The 17,985-nt window shown below is 41.7% G+C and overlaps 3 protein-coding genes across 4 annotated transcripts; all 3 read left to right on the top strand.

Moving 5' to 3' along the window:
* The first annotated feature begins 64 nt into the window (after positions 1 to 64).
* On the top strand, positions 65 to 13,591 carry LOC111602513 (glycogen phosphorylase). The gene is made up of 4 exons (XM_030223349.1): positions 65 to 543; positions 10,991 to 11,519; positions 11,582 to 13,188; positions 13,259 to 13,591. The coding sequence occupies exons 1-4, from the start codon at positions 301 to 303 to the stop codon at positions 13,406 to 13,408; spliced, it is 2,529 nt and encodes an 842-aa protein (XP_030079209.1). The 5' UTR covers positions 65 to 300; the 3' UTR covers positions 13,409 to 13,591.
* Positions 13,592 to 14,523: 932 nt separating this feature from the next.
* On the top strand, positions 14,524 to 16,656 carry LOC111602534. Its single transcript, XM_023319664.2, has 3 exons — positions 14,524 to 14,540; positions 14,615 to 15,254; positions 15,317 to 16,656. The coding sequence occupies exons 2-3, from the start codon at positions 14,624 to 14,626 to the stop codon at positions 16,573 to 16,575; spliced, it is 1,890 nt and encodes a 629-aa protein (XP_023175432.2). The 5' UTR covers positions 14,524 to 14,540; positions 14,615 to 14,623; the 3' UTR covers positions 16,576 to 16,656.
* Positions 16,618 to 17,919, top strand: LOC111602538. 2 transcript variants are annotated; one of them, XM_023319667.2, is made up of 4 exons: positions 16,618 to 16,979; positions 17,039 to 17,116; positions 17,288 to 17,353; positions 17,410 to 17,919. In XM_023319667.2, the coding sequence occupies exons 1-4, from the start codon at positions 16,675 to 16,677 to the stop codon at positions 17,900 to 17,902; spliced, it is 942 nt and encodes a 313-aa protein (XP_023175435.2). In that variant the 5' UTR covers positions 16,618 to 16,674; the 3' UTR covers positions 17,903 to 17,919. The 2 variants fall into 2 exon arrangements, with proteins under 2 accessions (XP_023175435.2, XP_023175436.2); XM_023319668.2 differs by having other exon boundaries at positions 16,619 to 16,979; positions 17,291 to 17,353.
* Positions 17,920 to 17,985: the final 66 nt, after the last annotated feature.

Genomic DNA, 17,985 nt, shown 5'->3' with positions numbered 1-17,985 from the left:
CCTTTCAGCTGGGCGAATGCTGGGCATTAAAAGCTCTAGTGACTAATAACGCATACGAAAACTGCACGCCGTCTGAGAAGTGCTCCGAATTTTGCAGCGAACGGTCGTATATAGTTGTGCGCGCAACGTTCATCGTCTTCGCTGGTTCGCGTATTAAAATTCGTATTATAGTTTTTCCTACGCACCCACGCAGCAGCAGTAGCAGCGACAGAGGCAGCGGCAGAGGCAGAGCAAGTGACAGGCAGATAGAAAGAAAAAAATAACAACTACCTCAGTTAGCAGCAGAGAGTCGAAGGCAAAATGTCGAAGCCACAATCGGACGCGGATCGCAGGAAGCAAATATCGGTGCGCGGCATCGCTGAGGTGGGCAACGTAACCGAAGTGAAGAAGAACTTCAATCGCCACTTGCATTACACCCTGGTCAAGGATCGCAATGTGTCCACGCTGCGCGATTACTACTTTGCGCTGGCCAACACTGTCAAGGACAACATGGTCGGACGCTGGATACGCACACAGCAGCACTACTATGAGAAGGATCCCAAGGTTAGTTGACAACCCTGTCTGGATTATTGATTTTTTTACTGCGTACTCGAATTTTCTAAATGCGACCAAAAATACCTAACCCAACTTTGACTTCGAAAAGGAGGCCAATGTTAGCCTTTGGGTTTGTTAAATTTTTCGGGTTTTTTTTCGTTTTTGCTATTACGACATGCATTTTGTGCTTTGCGCTTTCGGCCTATATTCTTACTTATGTGTCTCTCTCTCTCTGCATTTGGCCAAAAATTGTTGTTGTTGGCGCTTTTATTTTCTGTTAATTTTTATTAACTTCTCTTTCTTTTTATTTTCATTTTTGTTTTCATCACTCGCTCGCGCTGCATTCGCCGCAGCGCCTTCTATTGCTTTGCTCTTTCCTCCTTTCCCACTTTTGCATTTCTTATTTTTTTTTTTTGTCTAATTGCTGTAAATTTTGGTTGCTGAAGTGCAGTGGGATCAATGCCAAAAACGTGTGAATGCCAGGCCAGAGCGCTTGAGCTACTTTCACTGCGGTGAATTTGGCAAGGGGAGGAAAATACAGGCATATGTGTAGGTGCGTGTGTTTGTATGCAAGTAGTGTCTTAGTCTCAAAATGCCGGTGTCCTACTCCATGAGCAGCTGAGAAAAAGAAAAAAAAAAAACAAATTATAAATAGCTTATTGTTGCCAATCAGCAGCTGTCGCTGTCGCTGTCGCACGTTAGCTTTGACGATAATGAAGAGAGCGAGAGGGAGAACGCAATTGAGAGCTTGTAAAATATGAATTTCTAATAAGTAATTTCAAATCGCGATCAGTCGTTCGACCTGTAAAGACGTGAATTCGAACAGCCTTCGCTTAAGCTCTACTGCTGCAGAGTTCTAAAAATAGAACTTTGCGGTGCATTCTTCAACGCAACAGCAACAAAAACCGCACACGCAGCGTTTTCTTATCGCTTGCTTCCGCGTAACTCAATTGCTTTAATTGCAATTTACGAAATTTCGTCGCTTGGCGCGAGTGCGCCTGCACTCAAAAGCACAATCCGCGATGACATCTAATGTCAATAACCTCGCTACAGCTGTAAAGGTAAATGCAGAAATGCAAGCCCAGCTTAACGTTGTGATGGCAAATAGGCAAGCCTCCATCATGCCAATAAACTCAAAAATAGATATCGCCTCCGTGCAAGGCATCACTAACAACAAAAACACGAAACGTAAACAGCCAAATTCACCAAAAACCATCAAGAAAAGGCTCATCTTCGACGAACCAAGCACCAGCAATGCAGCATTAATATCAGAAAATCGATTTTCACTGCTCGTAGAAGAAGATGAAGACTACAGCGAATCACCTGTAGCTCCAGAAGCCCCAGTATTGACCGACCAGCAAACTACTCCGAAACCTCGTCCGCCCCCCATATGGTGTCCAAACATCAAGTCTGTGGCCCTACTTCAACAGATAATAGATAAAGTAATTGATGCTAAATCATACGTAATTAAGCCAAAGAAGAATAACATAGGTGTATTAACCCAATGCAGTGAGGACTATCGCAGAGTTATAGACCACTTTACTAAGCTGGAATTGGAGTTCCACTGCTACCAGCTTAAGGAGGACAAACCATATAGAGTCGTGTTCAAAGGGCTTCACTCCAGCACTGATACAACACTAATTAAAAAGGAATTGGAAACCAAAGGCCACACAATTACAAATGTGCACAACCCACTGAGCCGTATGGACAAAACACCGCTAAATATATTTTTTGTTGACGTGGCTCAGGCCCCCAACAACAAAGAAATTTTGGACATTCGAGTTGTCTGCAGGCAACGCTGCACAGTGGAACTGCCAAGAAGATACAACGACCTGACACAATGCCATCGCTGTCAAGAATTTGGACACACACAACGCTACTGCCACAAAGCTCCCAGATGTGTGCGTTGCGCCGGGAAACACGCATCCAAAGACTGCACCCGCGAAAAGGACCAGGCACCAACTTGTGTGCACTGTGAGTTACAGCACCCAGCCAACTATAAGGGCTGCCAAGTATACAAGCGGTTGCGCAAATTGCAATCCCCAGCACAAAAAAGGAGTCCCACACAAACACCGTCTACGGGTCCGAGTACTGCTTCCGAAATTACAAGGCCCCGGAGCATTACCCAAGCCACGAGCTTTGCAACGCCTATTAGTGGTGTTTCTTACGCACAGGCCGCTAGAGGTGGACCGTCAAATAAGAATACCACAAGTGACACTTTGTTCACTGAAATGCTTCAGCAACAACAACGTCAGTTTGACGCAATTAATGCCGAGCTCAAAGCGATGCGAGAAGTACAATCCCAACAAGCAACCATGCTAAACAGTTTAATGGCCATCATAACCAAGCTTGCCTACAAATAATGGCTTTACGTGTGGGTATCTGGAACGCCAATGGCCTGAGAAACAAGACTCAGGAACTGGCTGCGTTTCTCTCACAAGAAAACATAGATATAATGTTAATAACAGAAACTCATGAGTGCCCCACTACACAAATTTTCGGATACGAACACTATCAGGCTCATGGTGAAGGAGCAAACTGCTTTGGTGGATCCTCAATCCTCATACGAGCAACAATACCGCATACACCTTTACTGCCAATTTGCAACGCAACAATGCAGGTCTCAGCCATCACCCTGCCTACGTCTATTGGAGCGATCGAAGTTGCGTCAATTTATCTTCCGCCAAACACTGGTCTGTGTGATCATCACATGGAACAGGTTCTAGGCCAAAGGTTGAATAAGACCCTCATCGGCGGCGACTGGAATGGATGGCACCCATTTTGGGGAAGCAATAGTGCGAATCGTCGCGGAGAAGTCATATTTGAGGCGATTCAAAACTTACAATTCAGCATATTGGCGACTGGAGCCCCCACCCGTTACCCAATTAATGGACACAGGCCCTCGGCAATCGACTTCGCTGTCTACAAAGGCATCTGTGACCGGCAATTGACCATTGAAGAATCCTTGGACCTATCCTCTGACCACCTGCCACTAATAGTCACAATCCACGCGCAGCCACAGCCCTTGCCCATTAGGAAACAACTACTGCCAGCAGGATCAGATTTAGGAGTCTTTAGGCGCGAGCTCCATTACTCTTTGCACATAGAAATGGAACTTAACACTCCTGAAGACGTGGACTACGCAGCAAACAAACTGCAGGAAGAAATAGTCAAAGCTGCGCACCAAGCCGCCCCACCATCTTGCCAAACAAGACAACAGTCTCCGTACAACATCCCCCTCACCTTGGAGGCCCAACACCTACTAATACACAAAAGATGGGCCAGGAGACGCTGGTTAAGATTACGCACGCCTGATGCCAAATCCATGTACAACGAAGCCACGAGGCATCTTAAAGCTGCTCTCGCCCTGCTTCAAAAGAGGTGTATCAGCGATGCGCTGGTACGAGCTGAATCGCCCACTGACGCAGAGTTTCAATTATGGAAATTTACAAGAAAGCTCAAACGGCAGCCAATACGACGTCATCCCATTCGGAGCATTTCTGGTTCCTGGCACATTGGAGACGAAGCTCAAGCTGAGGCTTTTGCAAACCACCTTCAAGACCAATTCACGCCGGTGATTACCGCAGAGGCCTCAGAAATCGAAGCAACAGAAGACATCGTTCTCTCGCCCCTCCCAGCTGAAGACCAGATAACTGGATGTACAAAAGAAGAGGTTCTTGAACACATCAGAAGAGTGAAGGCAAAAAAATCCCCTGGATATGATCTAATAAACGGCAGAGTCCTTAGAGCACTGCCTGACTCCACCATAGACTACATAACTATGGTGTACAACGCCATGCTCCGCATCCGGCACTTTCCAGCCTGCTGGAAGCGCGCCGTGATTGTGATGATTCCTAAGCCTGGCAAACCCGTGGGAGAAATTGAGTCGTACAGACCAATTAGCCTGTTGCCAGTACTCTCCAAAATATTCGAAAGAATATTTCTGGAACGAGTACTGACACATCTGGGACGCCAGGAGGCCATTCCAAACCATCAGTTTGGCTTCAGGAGACAGCATGGAACACCGGAACAGGTTCACAGAGTTGTGCACCATATCCTTGGAGCCTTTGAAGAAAAGATGTACTGCTCTGCCGTCTTTTTAGACATCAAACAGGCGTTTGATCGAGTTTGGCACCTGGGACTGCTGCAGAAAGTGAGGACCACCCTTCCAGCCCCATTTTTCGCGTTGCTATCCTCATACCTTATTGGAAGAACCTTCCAAGTGTCAAGGGGGCAAACAGTATCCTTGACTAGACCAATTATGGCTGGAGTACCACAGGGTAGTGTTCTAGGCCCAACACTTTATACTTTATTCACAGGAGATATGCCAACTCCCGAGCCAAATATAGGAAGTACAGATGCAGTACTCATAGCGACCTATGCAGATGACACCGCCATCTTATCACGTCACGTATCTGCGCAAGAAGCTTCAGACTCACTACAAAAATATCTGGACTCTTTCGGACGCTGGGCAAAACGGTGGTGTATCACCATTAATGCACAAAAGTCTGTACATACTACCTTCGCCACTAGAAGAGGAGATTGCCCAAGCGTTGCATTGGGGCCCACTATTCCCAAAGCCTCAAAAGTAAAGTACCTTGGTATCACTCTTGACAGAAGGCTGACTTTTAAAGCGCACATAAGTCAAGTAACCTCAAAATGCAAAAGCAAGCTAAAAACCCTCGACTGGATGCTGAGAGCTTCAAGCAAGTTGTCTTACAGCAGCAAGGCCGCCATCTACAAGGCAATAGTTGTCCCAACCTTCGTATATGGTATCTCTCTATGGGGCTCCTCGGCGAAGACTACAAGGAACAAAATTCAGACCCTGCAGAATAAAGCACTACGCAGATGGACTGGAGCCAGCTGGTTTGTAAGAAACTCAGTCTTACATAGGGATTTAGCAATTCCCACAGTTGCTGAACTCATTGGGCGACACAGTTCAAGATACGCGGACAGACTTGCAGCGCATCCTAACCATCTCGCAAGCAACCTGGCTATAAACAACAATAGGCGAAGACTGAAGAGATTGCATCCTCTAGACAATATTAGAACTAATTAAGATAGTAGCTACAAGTGCAGAATAATTGGCATATCTGCCCTCCCATTAGTTAAGGTTTAGAGCTAAATGCGCTATAGAGTCTAAGACAATAAGCTGCAACAAAATAAAGAAATAAAAACGAAAAAAAAAAAAAAAAAAATAAGTAATTTACATACCCTGCACTTACTTAGTTGACATGGACTCTAATAAAATGATTTTAATTTCAAAAGTAAATGTTGATAAAATTAAGCAAAAGTCTTAATAAATTATTAGAGACTATTTCCAAGTCAGGTATGTTCCTTCTAGAGAGCAATTGAAATGTTATATTAATGATGTACAATCTCTGTCAAAGCATACAGGGTATTTTGCGGAGCATCATTAACCCTTAAGACAATTTTCTTGGAAATAGTAATCTTTTCTCAGTCTAATAAAAAGCGTAAATTTGTTATTAATTATTCACTAATAAATATAATATTTTATAATTAACTAAAATACAGAGAATTTGCAGTATATTATTTATTATCAAAGTTTTCATGTAATTAAGTAGCTGTGTTTTGATACTGAAAATATATGCAGGGTATTTGCTAGCATAGCATTTGTAATTTTAACATTTTCAATAGTTTTCTTGGTTATCGATCAGCCGAACAGGTCATAAATCGAGTTATTAGCTGTTAAAAACGTCGTTTAATACGCTCCAGTCAAAGCTGAGGCATGGCATATCCAACAGATACATACACACGCGCACACACATGCACACACCAACACACACGCACTCGCAAACACGTGCGAAAGTCGTGCGAATTTATTTGGCATAAGCTTTGTCCTTGCCTGAATGTCAGTGGTAGAGAGCCCTCACAATTCCATAAGATGTATCTATAAGATACATTTGCATATGCTGCAAAACAGCTGTTGAACAATTTGTAGATACATTCAGAATTTGTCTCTTTTAAACAAATTCTGAATGTATTTTTTTTTGTCAATTTAACTAATTTATATAAAGTGCGATATTATAACAACATAGCAACAACAATTAAAGCATATAGAAACATAGCTAGATATATGCTAATATAGGCAGAGCAGACACCCAACCAACACACACACACACACCCATAGAAAGAGGTACATAATTTCAAGGTCAATCAAAGGTTATTAACAAAAACGAGAGTCGTCGGAAAAATTTTCATTTATTTTCATTTATATTATTTTTTTTGTCTTCTCTGCGTTCTAGTTTTCTTGCGTGTGTGTGTATCTATGTGCAGTTGTATTTATATTTATTTTGGTTCCATGAAAATACGACAAAACACGAAAATTCTCGTGGGGTGCGTTTATGCTTTGTTACACTTTCATTACGCAGTTACATGGCAACTCACATTTATCTATATCTATATCTAGATCCATTAAGATGTATATGCACACGACATATTTGTAGACTTACAGTTATATAGATACATAGCAAACAAGCTGAATCTAGCTACACTTAAACTTAATTGAGCCTGCGCTTCTGTTATGCTTCCATTTTTGTCTCTCTATTCTTTAAGAGTTGCCAATTGGGCAGCAGCTTCCAATTGATAAAAAGGAGGTCAAAGGGGGTAAACGAACTCTATACGAAAAATGCCATTTCACAAATTAAAGGCATGCTGCATAAGCGATAAATCGATAGAAAGTTATACTATATAAAAGCTTTGATTTGACACATTATATTCTTTAGCAAAAGAATATATATATATATATAAAATAAAAAACAAGCCCTATTGTACAGGACTTAAAGATTAAGGCTTTTTTTAAATAATAGTTAAACATATAGATTACATAATTTACATATATACTATATAATTTTCTATATAAACACCAACTTAATTCCTACTTTTAGATTGTCAATTATAAATTATTTAAATATGGAAACTATATAATTTCTAGAAAAATATTTGAAATATGAAAAAATTATATAATTAATAGCTCAAATATATATAATGTATTATTATATAAATAGTCTAATCTACCCATAATCTAAATTATATTTTGTAATTTAATTATTACTGCTATTTTTAATAATAATTTATAGTTTGAAATTTAATTTTTTTTTTAAGAAATTATCGAAAAATAAATCTTGAACTTATCGGCTCAAAGCACTTTTTTAAGTATTTCTGGCATCGAAGCCAACCTTTTGGTTATTTAAAAAATAATTTAACTTTTTTAAGTAGTTCTGAAACGCAAATTTGATTACCTTTACATTTAGCCTACTTCTTTTTAGTAGCTCCTAAAAAATGTTAATTAGCAACAAGCCTTCCACGCTTCGACTATATATTCACAATAATCCATGTTTCGACTAAATAGTCACATTATGTAATTGTGTGCAGCTGCTAGGAAAACAGTTAAGTCATTTGTTTATAGCGACGGGCCATTAATATGAAAATATTACCATATACACAAACATATATACCATATTTCTCGTATAGTGTCCAGATTCGATTACAAGCGCAAACAAACGATATTCGTTATCAGAACTTTGTCTCGACCACAGAGAAGCCGCAGCAACATATGTTCCGGCTCTTTGAGGCCCAAACAAAATATTGAATACGCTGCATAAAATTAATTAGGAGACTTATCTCCGGTCGTAAATATGAAATATAATAGAATGGGTTATCAGACTATTATATATATGAAGCTATAGCTCATCAAAGCCGTTTTTATTGGCCAGAAGTTGGCAGCCTTTTGTCACATGCAATTGGCAATGACACATCTGTGTCTATATGGGCATTATTAGCGCTATTGCAACTGTATTTCATATATATATATATATTTATATATATGTTGTGTGGCTGATCAACTGAGAGATACTCTGTAATGCGCGAACCAAACTGTTGGCAATCAGCTAGAAAGATACTTGGACATAGTTGTCTATATGTGATTGGTGTTAGCTGTATTAAAGTTGAATTTGATCAACTGTTAGATACTCAGCAAGCAGACCAATTAAGTTGAATTAGGTATACAACAAATTTTAAATTAATAAATTATTCTGTATTCATGTAAGGTGAATCTAGATAATATGCTTCTGACCAAGATCAAGATAATGCCATATATAGATTATATATATAGGCTGAAGACTGTGGCTAAATTTAAAATGATCTCTAAAAGCACACTGCAATAACCTCACTGTATAATTATGGAGGTCTATAAAAATATATAGATAGATAATATACATATCAACGAGTATATGCTCTGAATATCCAGCTGCGAACAGATGTGCAGATGGACGGACAGCTCGTTTTATGCCATGAACGAGTATAAATGTGCTAAAGTTTTGATCAATCAGACTCCATTTATATACATAGTACATAGACCATATATATATATATATATAGAGTTATTAATATAATTATATTTCTATCTCCAGCAACAAGAAATAGCTTCATAATGATGCAATATAGATATGTACTTAGATTTATTAGTACTAATTAGTTTTTGGCATTGGGTAGACCCCTTTACCCCTTGCACCCTCGAGGCTCCTCTTTGTGCTGTGCATAGCACTCGCTGATATGGGCCAGTGCTAACTGATAACTGGCGCATAGAACTATTGTCGAGACTTTAGCTGGCGACAAATGATAACCGGCAATCGATGCTGTCGTCAAAGCAACAAAATCACATAAACATTGACCAGAGATGCAACGGATGATAGAAGCTAAGCTCAAGTGCATTCCATGTGGGGATGCATAGAAACATGTTTCCATAACATGCGCCGATTTACATCCGTAATCTTCTATATATATATATAGCTAAGTTTAATAGATGCCCTTTGCAGCACGTAGCATTATGTGATTAACTCTAACGCTGATCAATCAGCTCGAACGAAAGCTCTATTTATAGCTTCCATGTAAAGATCTTTGAAATTAGCAACCGGTTGATAAGGCGCCAGTGGGTGACCTTCTCAACAAATCGGAGTCTAACATATGGCCGGGCATACATAACTAGGTAATTGGGGCACGCTTCACTCTAATGTACAGTTGTGCTTGCCTGCTAATCGATTACCTAATGTCGTGCGTTGTGGTTAAATGGAATACCCTGCATGCGCTGAGCGATAATAAACTCAAAGGCTTGTTGCAGTAGTTATATAAACTGTATATCTGCTTGATATCTAAGCCAAGCTCAACAGTTAATTGGTATATTAATGGGAATACCCTTCTTACTTATTAATTTACCCAAACTGTGAAGCTGAAAAGCATCTTATTAAAAATAACAATTTTAAAAAATAAGAATTAAAAATATATATCAATAATTTAAGGAAATACGCTTCATAAAGTGTTTTTTTGTTCTTTAAAATAAGACCTAGAATTTATAGAGGGCATGCCAATTAGAAAGAGACAGAAACATACAAGGAATACCCCTCATATTAAAAGATATAGCCTTAGGAAACTTTTAAATTGTGTGCAGGGTATTTCCTTTGCTTACTATATTAAAAATCACATTCACATTTATAGGGAATACCCTTTACATGAGTTTACACACACTAAAAAAGTAAATTTAATAGAAAATGTTCAAGATGATTTCCATATTATTGTCTATTTATCTATTATCTATTATCTATTATCTATTATCTATTATCTATTATCTATTATCTATTATCTATTATCTATTATCTATTATCTATTATCTATTATCTATTATCTATTATCTATTATCTATTATCCATTATCTATTATCTATTATATATTATCTATTATCTATTATTTATTATCTATTATCTATTATCTATTATCTATTATCTATTATCTATTATCTACTATCTATTATCTATTATCTATTATCTATTATCTATTATCTATTATCTATTATCTATTATCTATTATCTATTATCTATTATCTATTATCTATTATCTATTATCTATTATCTATTATCTATTATCTATTATCTATTATCTATTATCTATTATCTATTATCTATTATCTATTATCTATTATCTATTATCTATTATCTATTATCTATTATCTATTATCTATTATCTATTATCTATTATCTATTATCTATTATCTATTATCTATTATCTATTATCTATTATCTATTATCTATTATCTATTATCTATTATCTATTATCTATTATCTATTATCTATTATCTATTATCTATTATCTATTATCTATTATCTATTATCTATTATATATTATCTATTATCTATTATCTATTATTTATTATCTATTATATATTATCTATTATCTATTATCTATTATCTATTATCTATTATCTATTATCTATTATCTATTATCTATTTATCTATTTATCTATTATCTATTATCCATTTACACATTATCTATAACTAAATCTATTTATAGAACTGAATTGAACTCTATGGGTATTTGAGCGTAGCTATAAATAGATGTCCAGAGTTGCCAGCTAATCGAAAATGATTTTTATCTTTGCTTATAGCGCGTCTACTATCTGTCCCTGGAGTACTACATGGGCAGATCGCTGACCAACACGATGATCAACTTGGGCATTCAGAGCGAGTGCGAGGAGGCAATGTATCAGCTGGGTCTGGACATTGAGAATCTCGAAGAGATGGAAGAGGATGCTGGCTTGGGCAATGGTGGTCTGGGTCGTTTAGCGGCCTGTTTCCTCGACTCGATGGCCACACTGGGTCTGGCTGCCTATGGCTATGGCATACGCTATGAGTACGGCATCTTTGCCCAGAAGATTCGCAATGGCGAGCAGGTGGAGGAGCCCGATGATTGGCTGCGTTTTGGCAACCCATGGGAGAAGGCGCGTCCCGAATTCATGTTGCCCATCAACTTCTATGGCCGTGTGATCGATACGCCCGAGGGCAAGAAGTGGGTGGACACGCAAAAGGTCTATGCCATGCCCTACGACAATCCCATACCCGGCTACAACAACAACCATGTGAATACGCTGCGTCTGTGGTCCGCCAAGTCGCCCGTCGACTTCAACCTCAAGTTCTGTGAGTAGATATGAATATGAACTTTAAAAACCTTTACTGATCTTATTGTCTGCCTCAAACAGTCAACGATGGTGACTATATTCAGGCCGTGCTGGATCGTAATCTTGCCGAGAACATCTCTCGTGTGCTGTATCCCAACGATAACTTCTTTGAGGGCAAGGAGCTGCGTCTGAAGCAGGAGTACTTCATGTGCGCTGCCACCCTGCAGGATATCATCCGCAGATACAAGGCTTCCAAGTTCGGCTCTCGCGAGGCTGTGCGCAACACCTTCGAGCACTTCCCCGAGAAGGTGGCTATACAGCTGAACGATACGCATCCATCGCTGGCCATACCCGAGCTGATGCGCATCTTGGTCGATGACGAGCACCTGGAGTGGGAGAAGGCTTGGGATATCGTCGTACGCTCTTGCGCTTATACCAATCATACCGTGCTGCCTGAGGCTCTGGAACGCTGGCCTGTGTCCATGTTGGAGTCGATTTTGCCACGTCACTTGCAGATCATCTATCACATCAATTTCCTGCACATGGAGAATGTGAAGAAGAAGTTCCCCGAAGATTTGGATCGCATGCGTCGCATGTCCTGCGTTGAGGAGGATGGCGAGAAGCGCATCAATATGGCGCATCTCTCAATCGTTGGCTCTCACGCTGTCAATGGTGTGGCTGCCATCCACTCGCAGATTCTTAAGGATACTCTGTTCCGTGACTTCTATGAAATGGACCCCAAGAAGTTCCAGAATAAGACGAACGGCATTACACCCCGTCGTTGGTTGTTGCTCTGCAATCCGGGCCTGTCCGATCTCATTGCCGAGAAGATCGGTGACGAGTGGCCCGTGCATTTGGATCAGCTGGTTGCCCTCAAGAAGTGGGCCAAGGATCCCAACTTCCAGCGCAATGTGGCACGCGTCAAGCAGGAGAACAAATTGAAGCTGGCTGCCATCTTGGAAAAGGATTATGGTGTTAAGGTGAACCCCGCCTCCATGTTTGACATTCAGGTGAAGCGTATCCATGAGTACAAGCGCCAGCTGCTCAACTGCCTGCACATCATTACCCTGTACAATCGCATCAAGAAGGATCCCACAGCCAACTTCACACCCCGTACAATTATGATCGGTGGCAAGGCCGCTCCCGGCTACTATGTGGCCAAGCAGATCATCAAGCTGATCTGCGCCGTTGGCAATGTCGTTAACAATGATCCCATTGTTGGCGATAAGCTCAAGGTCATCTTCCTGGAGAACTATCGTGTAACGCTGGCCGAGAAGATTATGCCCGCTGCTGATCTATCTGAACAGATCTCTACGGCTGGCACTGAGGCATCCGGCACAGGCAACATGAAGTTCCAGCTGAATGGTGCCCTAACCATTGGCACTCTGGATGGTGCTAATGTGGAGATGGCCGAGGAGATGGGTCTCGATAACATTTTCATCTTTGGCATGACCGTCGAAGAGGTTGAGGCCTTGAAGAAGAAGGGCTATAATGCTTACGACTACTACAATACCAACCCGGAGGTCAAGCAGGTCATCGATCAGATTCAGGGCGGTTTCTTCAGTCCCGGCAATCCCAACGAATTCAAAAATATTGCTGACATACTGCTGAAGTACGATCACTACTACTTGCTGGCCGATTACGATGCGTACATCAAGGCGCAGGATCTGGTCTCCAAGACCTATCAGGTAGGCTCTTGCATATATGTGCATATTTATTGTGTTATCCAAACTCAATTTCTGTCTTTGTCTGCTGCAGAATCAAGCCAAGTGGCTGGAGATGTCCATCAATAATATTGCCTCCAGTGGCAAGTTCTCATCGGATCGTACCATTGCCGAATATGCCCGCGAGATTTGGGGCGTTGAACCCACCTGGGAGAAGCTGCCGGCACCGGAGGATCAGCAATAAATCAATTCAATTCACTTTTTTTGATATTATCTATATATTTTATTATTCGTGTGCTTTACTTATGTTAAAGTCCCCAAACCCCCCAATTTTTAGGAGCCAAAGCTAGCGCTAAGAAGTGAACATCGATCGGGCTCATTGTTATAAATATTAAATATCTTATTTAATAAATTTTAAACAAATCCATTTCCATATCTTCAATTTGATGGAAACGAATTAGCAAATTATTCTATTCAATCGCCATTCAAATCTCAGGAAAAACTTTCAAAGTAATCAATAAAAAAACTGAAAAGAAAAACCAAATTGAAAAACTTCGTTTGCAACTTAGTGCAAAGCTTTGTTTTAGATATGGATATAAATATGCGTGTTAAATACAAAATGAAATAAAAGTTCAACTGTTAAATGTAAAGAACAAATTATTTGATATAAGGGTTAGGAAAAGCCAATGCAAATAAGGCTGCGTATTGGTATCCAATTGGATAATTGGGATCTGAAGTCAATTGGGTTAGCACATGTTAATTTAAATTCGTTTGTATAAAAATCCAATTTGATTAAAGTCTAGAATTGATTGTGTGTTGGCATCCAATTGGACAATTGGGACTTGTTGTCAATTGGGTTAGCAACTGTAAATTTAAATTCGTATGCAAACTAAATCCAATTGGGTTAGTCACCAGATATGACTTTGTGATGGCATCCAATTGGATTGTATGAATCATAAGCCAATTGGCAAATGAAAAGTTAAATTGATATTAATATTAAATCCAATTGAGTAAGGAACTGCCAATTCAAATATGAAATCCAATTGGCCAGAATTGTATTTTCAGCCTATTTGATATATTATCAATGATACGAGTTCAAGAATTATGCCGCGCTGTTGAGATTTAAGAACCTTAACTGAAGAAGTTATATAAAGTAAAAATCCCAATAGCCATGGATAAACTTTCACAAAAAGGCAGCAATTTTTGGACTCGTCACGCTTTATTTAAAGTTATTATAAATAAACAACAAAATTGTTGTGTAGGAGAGAAAGTTCGACATCTAAGGCTACTGAGTAAAGCACAGCTACGAGCCGCAATGCCAACTAAAATACGGCGCACTCGTCGTCTTTTCGTTAATATTGAGGCTGACAGCTGTCGTAAGTGTAGCTGCTCAATGAATAAGCGCGATTTCTTGAATAATCCCTCCTATGATCCCTGGGCGTTGGCAAAGTACAAGCAAATGGAAAGAAATGCGGCGTTCCATGCATATGCCTTAACTAATCTTTGTTATACTGAGCCCCACTGGCATGATTGGGAACTAAGTCGTCAGTTGGCTGGACTGAACAAGAATCTAGACAACCTGCAGCATGAGCAGCAAGCCAATGCATATTACCAGCCAAGCGAGAGCCTGAATAATCAGTCATGCTTCGCAGCCAACCAAGCGGATTCCACACACTCGATGGGTGACTCTGCTGGCTATGCACCTGACCTGAATACCCTCACCAATATGCTGCAACAGACTATGGTCAAGCTAGACAGCCTGCTGAGTCTGCAGGCTGAACAGCAAGCTCAAGTGCCACAGTTTGATATGAGCTATGTGCCACAACTATTCGACGCTCCGTCGCCCAGCCACAGGGCCGCCAAGACAAGCCGCGGCAAGCGCTTGGTTAAGGTCATGCCACTGCAGCCTTTGGTCATTATGCCAGCGGCAGTAGCTAGCCAAGCAGCGACTACACCAGCTGCAGCACCAGCAGCACCTGCAGCCCCTGCGCCTCATGCCAAGTCGCTGATACCCTACACTAGACATCGAACGCGTGTGCGCAAAAAACGTTGCAAGGCCGCGGGCTCAAGCGCTTCAAGCTCGCAAGTGGGTAAGACAGCTTGGACTAACTAACTGCCTGTGCTCCCAGTCTCACCTTTTTTACCTCTGCAGCTGAGCCTGCTTGCCATATGAAAGACGCTGGCACCACCATGTGGTGTCCCAGATCATGCTGCAAGCATTGCTGCGGCATTGTAACGAACAGCGCGACTAACTTGGCCGAGTGCCCAATCAAGGCGCAGCAAATGGAAGCCAAGGACACGCCCATTGCTCCGCTCTCCATACCCATACAGCTGACATTACCACAGAGCAGCTTTTTGGGCGCATATCCTCAGCTAAGTCCACTGGGTGCTGGTAGCTATGCCGAGGGATACTCGCAGAACTCGCCCGTAGATCCTGCAAGGTCTAACGGACAGAGTTCAATGGATCAAAGCAGACATTCTGCCGAGTGTACATCGTGTGATAGCAAATGTTCCGCTGCAGCGCTAGATCCTGACGGATATTCCAGTGGTTCGCAACGGAGTGTTTTCATAGATCGTGGAAGCTATGCCTTGGCGCCGCCACACGAAGATAATGCAAGATGTTACGAACAGCTTTCCGGGCATTCATCCAAGTGCAGTTCCTTAGATTCTGCCAGATCCAGGCACGACTTGGACTGCTGCACTGCAGCCTCTGAAAGGGAACGAGCGCTGGCTGGAAAGTTCTATTATTCCTACACAGAAGAGGAGGAGGAAGAAGAGCAGCTCGGAACAGAGTCTGAACTGGAGCAGAGCAGCGGGGACGAGTGGTACCAAAAAGTGCGCAACAGTCTGGACGAGTTGGAAAGACAGCAGAATTACTTTTGCAATAAGAAGATCCCTCTGTTCACCTGCGACAAGCTGCAGCAGACGGACTGCTCTAGCTTCGCCTTCTCGCCTTTTAGAAGCACAACAGACAAGGCCGTTGGCACCGCCGACTTGCAGGCCACAAATCCGCATAGGATTGTGCGAATGGGCAAAGCATCTGCTCTGAAGCGTAGAAGGCGTAAGCCGCTGCATAAGCCACAGGCTAAGGTCAAGTTTCTCGGGCCGCCAAAGAGGCAAACCTTTCCGCTGCAGCTGGATCAAGCGCCGCTCCAGTCCATGAGCGAGGCTGTTCCAAGGGCCGAGAAGAGCCGCTTCTACACACACGAACAGCTCGCCAGATATCAGAAGCTGCTGGCATTGGTGGAGAGCACGGGAGAAGCGGATCGAAAGGTCTACAGTCAGCTCAAAGGAAATCCTCTGATTAAGCAGGTAGCCTTTCGTTCAAAGGGAGGCACTGGCTCGACTAGCTATCCCACCAACTGGTCGCAGTTGAGAAATTCCTACTCTCAGCATGCCCTGCCCGAATAGAGTCTCAATACGTAACATAAATTTCAAATTTGGGGGCGAGATGAATGCAAATTAAAAGAGAGTCATACATATATATATATAGAGAGAGAGAGGCAAACTATGTATAATGTTGACTCTGATGAGTGTGAGGCAGATTGTGAGAATCCTGGCCAATGCCAGCGTGCGCTAAGAGTCGATGACTATGTAAGCTCCAATTACATGAACAATGTCGTGCACGACCTCGAGGAGAGTCAATGGGACGTATCCGAGTCGAGACCCTATCATCTGGACAGTGAGGCATGGAATGCCAATGACAACATCGAAACTCCGCTGGCTGCAAACATGTACAGAAACAACGCTCTGGACTTTGAGAATCAACAACAGGAACCGAAGATGCAGTCCACGGTTCTACTCTTATTTATTAAGTATGCGAAGCTTGAGGCTTGTTTGTCACTTGTCTTCATTAACAAGTCGTTTGCTTTAGCCCCCCAAACAGCGACAACAAACCAACTGCAAACCCTTTGAATTATGCCCGTCAACCGGAAGCGTTTAATGGGAACAGGTATTGTTAGCTATATACGTATTTAAGCAAGAGTTCAGATCGAGCCAAGTGTGCCTTGGCGTATATTTCATTTGCTTTGCTGACTGACTTCTCTCTCTCTCTCTGTCTTTCTCTTTATCTTCTCTCTCTCTCTATCTTCTCTTAACTACCCAAACTTCTCTTGCAAACCAGCAGTCGTCCAGATCGAGCAAGCTATCCAGAACGCAGGCCTAGCGGTGAGGTGCGATCAACCAGTAGGTAAGATCAATTAAAGCAAAAGACAAATTCTGTTCCTCATACATCTGATGGTTCAGTCAAATGGAAAACGATCCGTTTGCTGTGACCTGCTTGTGTCAGGACGACTCTGACCAATGGTACGAAGCGGAGCCAAACACGGTGCAGTGCCAATGCAAGCCAGCAACTGGCTACGATTCCGATTCAGATGATTTGGATGAGAAATGGCAGTTGTCCCTCGCAAAATACAGGGAAAACGAGGAAGCAGGAGCTTCGAAAACGAAGTCAAGCCAGAGGGCAAAAAATTCGAAACGCGGAGACCAGAAAACTTTTGGCAAGGCAGCCACAACGAGCCGGAAAGCCATGGGCAGGAAGGGGACAGCAAGCCAGAAAGCAATGGGCAGCGCAGCAGCAACAAACAAGAAAGCAACAAGCAAGAAAACAAACGACAGAAAATACGCATTCTATAATCGATTCTCACCGCCGCCTTTTGTGATCGAGCCAAAGCCTCGCTGCTGCTGCGGGCAGCGTCCGATGTGCTGGAATCACTGCGGCTGCTGCTGTCAGTATTAGGGGACATCTGTGCATATCTATGAATCCGATCCAACAGAAAACAAGAGCTTTATGGAGATCCCTGTCAAAAGAAGCAAATTATT

This window comes from Drosophila hydei, unplaced genomic scaffold (genome assembly GCF_003285905.1).
Source record: "Drosophila hydei strain 15085-1641.00,03,60 unplaced genomic scaffold, DhydRS2 tig00000172-arrow-pilon, whole genome shotgun sequence".
Classification (NCBI taxonomy): Eukaryota; Metazoa; Arthropoda; class Insecta; order Diptera; family Drosophilidae; genus Drosophila; species Drosophila hydei.
Note: the sequence above shows the minus strand (reverse complement) of the source record. Positions and strands in the feature narration are given on the sequence as shown.

Coding starts and splice junctions, on each gene's coding strand:
- LOC111602513 (XM_030223349.1), top strand. CDS start 301: ATGTCGAAGCCACAATCGGACGCGGATCGCAGGAAGCAAATATCGGTG. Junction 544..10,990: donor ACTATGAGAAGGATCCCAAG/GTTAGTTGACAA, acceptor CTTTGCTTATAG/CGCGTCTACTATCTGTCCCT. Junction 11,520..11,581: donor CGACTTCAACCTCAAGTTCT/GTGAGTAGATAT, acceptor TGCCTCAAACAG/TCAACGATGGTGACTATATT.
- LOC111602534 (XM_023319664.2), top strand. CDS start 14,624: ATGGAAAGAAATGCGGCGTTCCATGCATATGCCTTAACTAATCTTTGT. Junction 15,255..15,316: donor CGCTTCAAGCTCGCAAGTGG/GTAAGACAGCTT, acceptor TTACCTCTGCAG/CTGAGCCTGCTTGCCATATG.
- LOC111602538 (XM_023319667.2), top strand. CDS start 16,675: ATGTATAATGTTGACTCTGATGAGTGTGAGGCAGATTGTGAGAATCCT. Junction 16,980..17,038: donor GTTCTACTCTTATTTATTAA/GTATGCGAAGCT, acceptor CGTTTGCTTTAG/CCCCCCAAACAGCGACAACA. Junction 17,117..17,287: donor GAAGCGTTTAATGGGAACAG/GTATTGTTAGCT, acceptor CTTGCAAACCAG/CAGTCGTCCAGATCGAGCAA.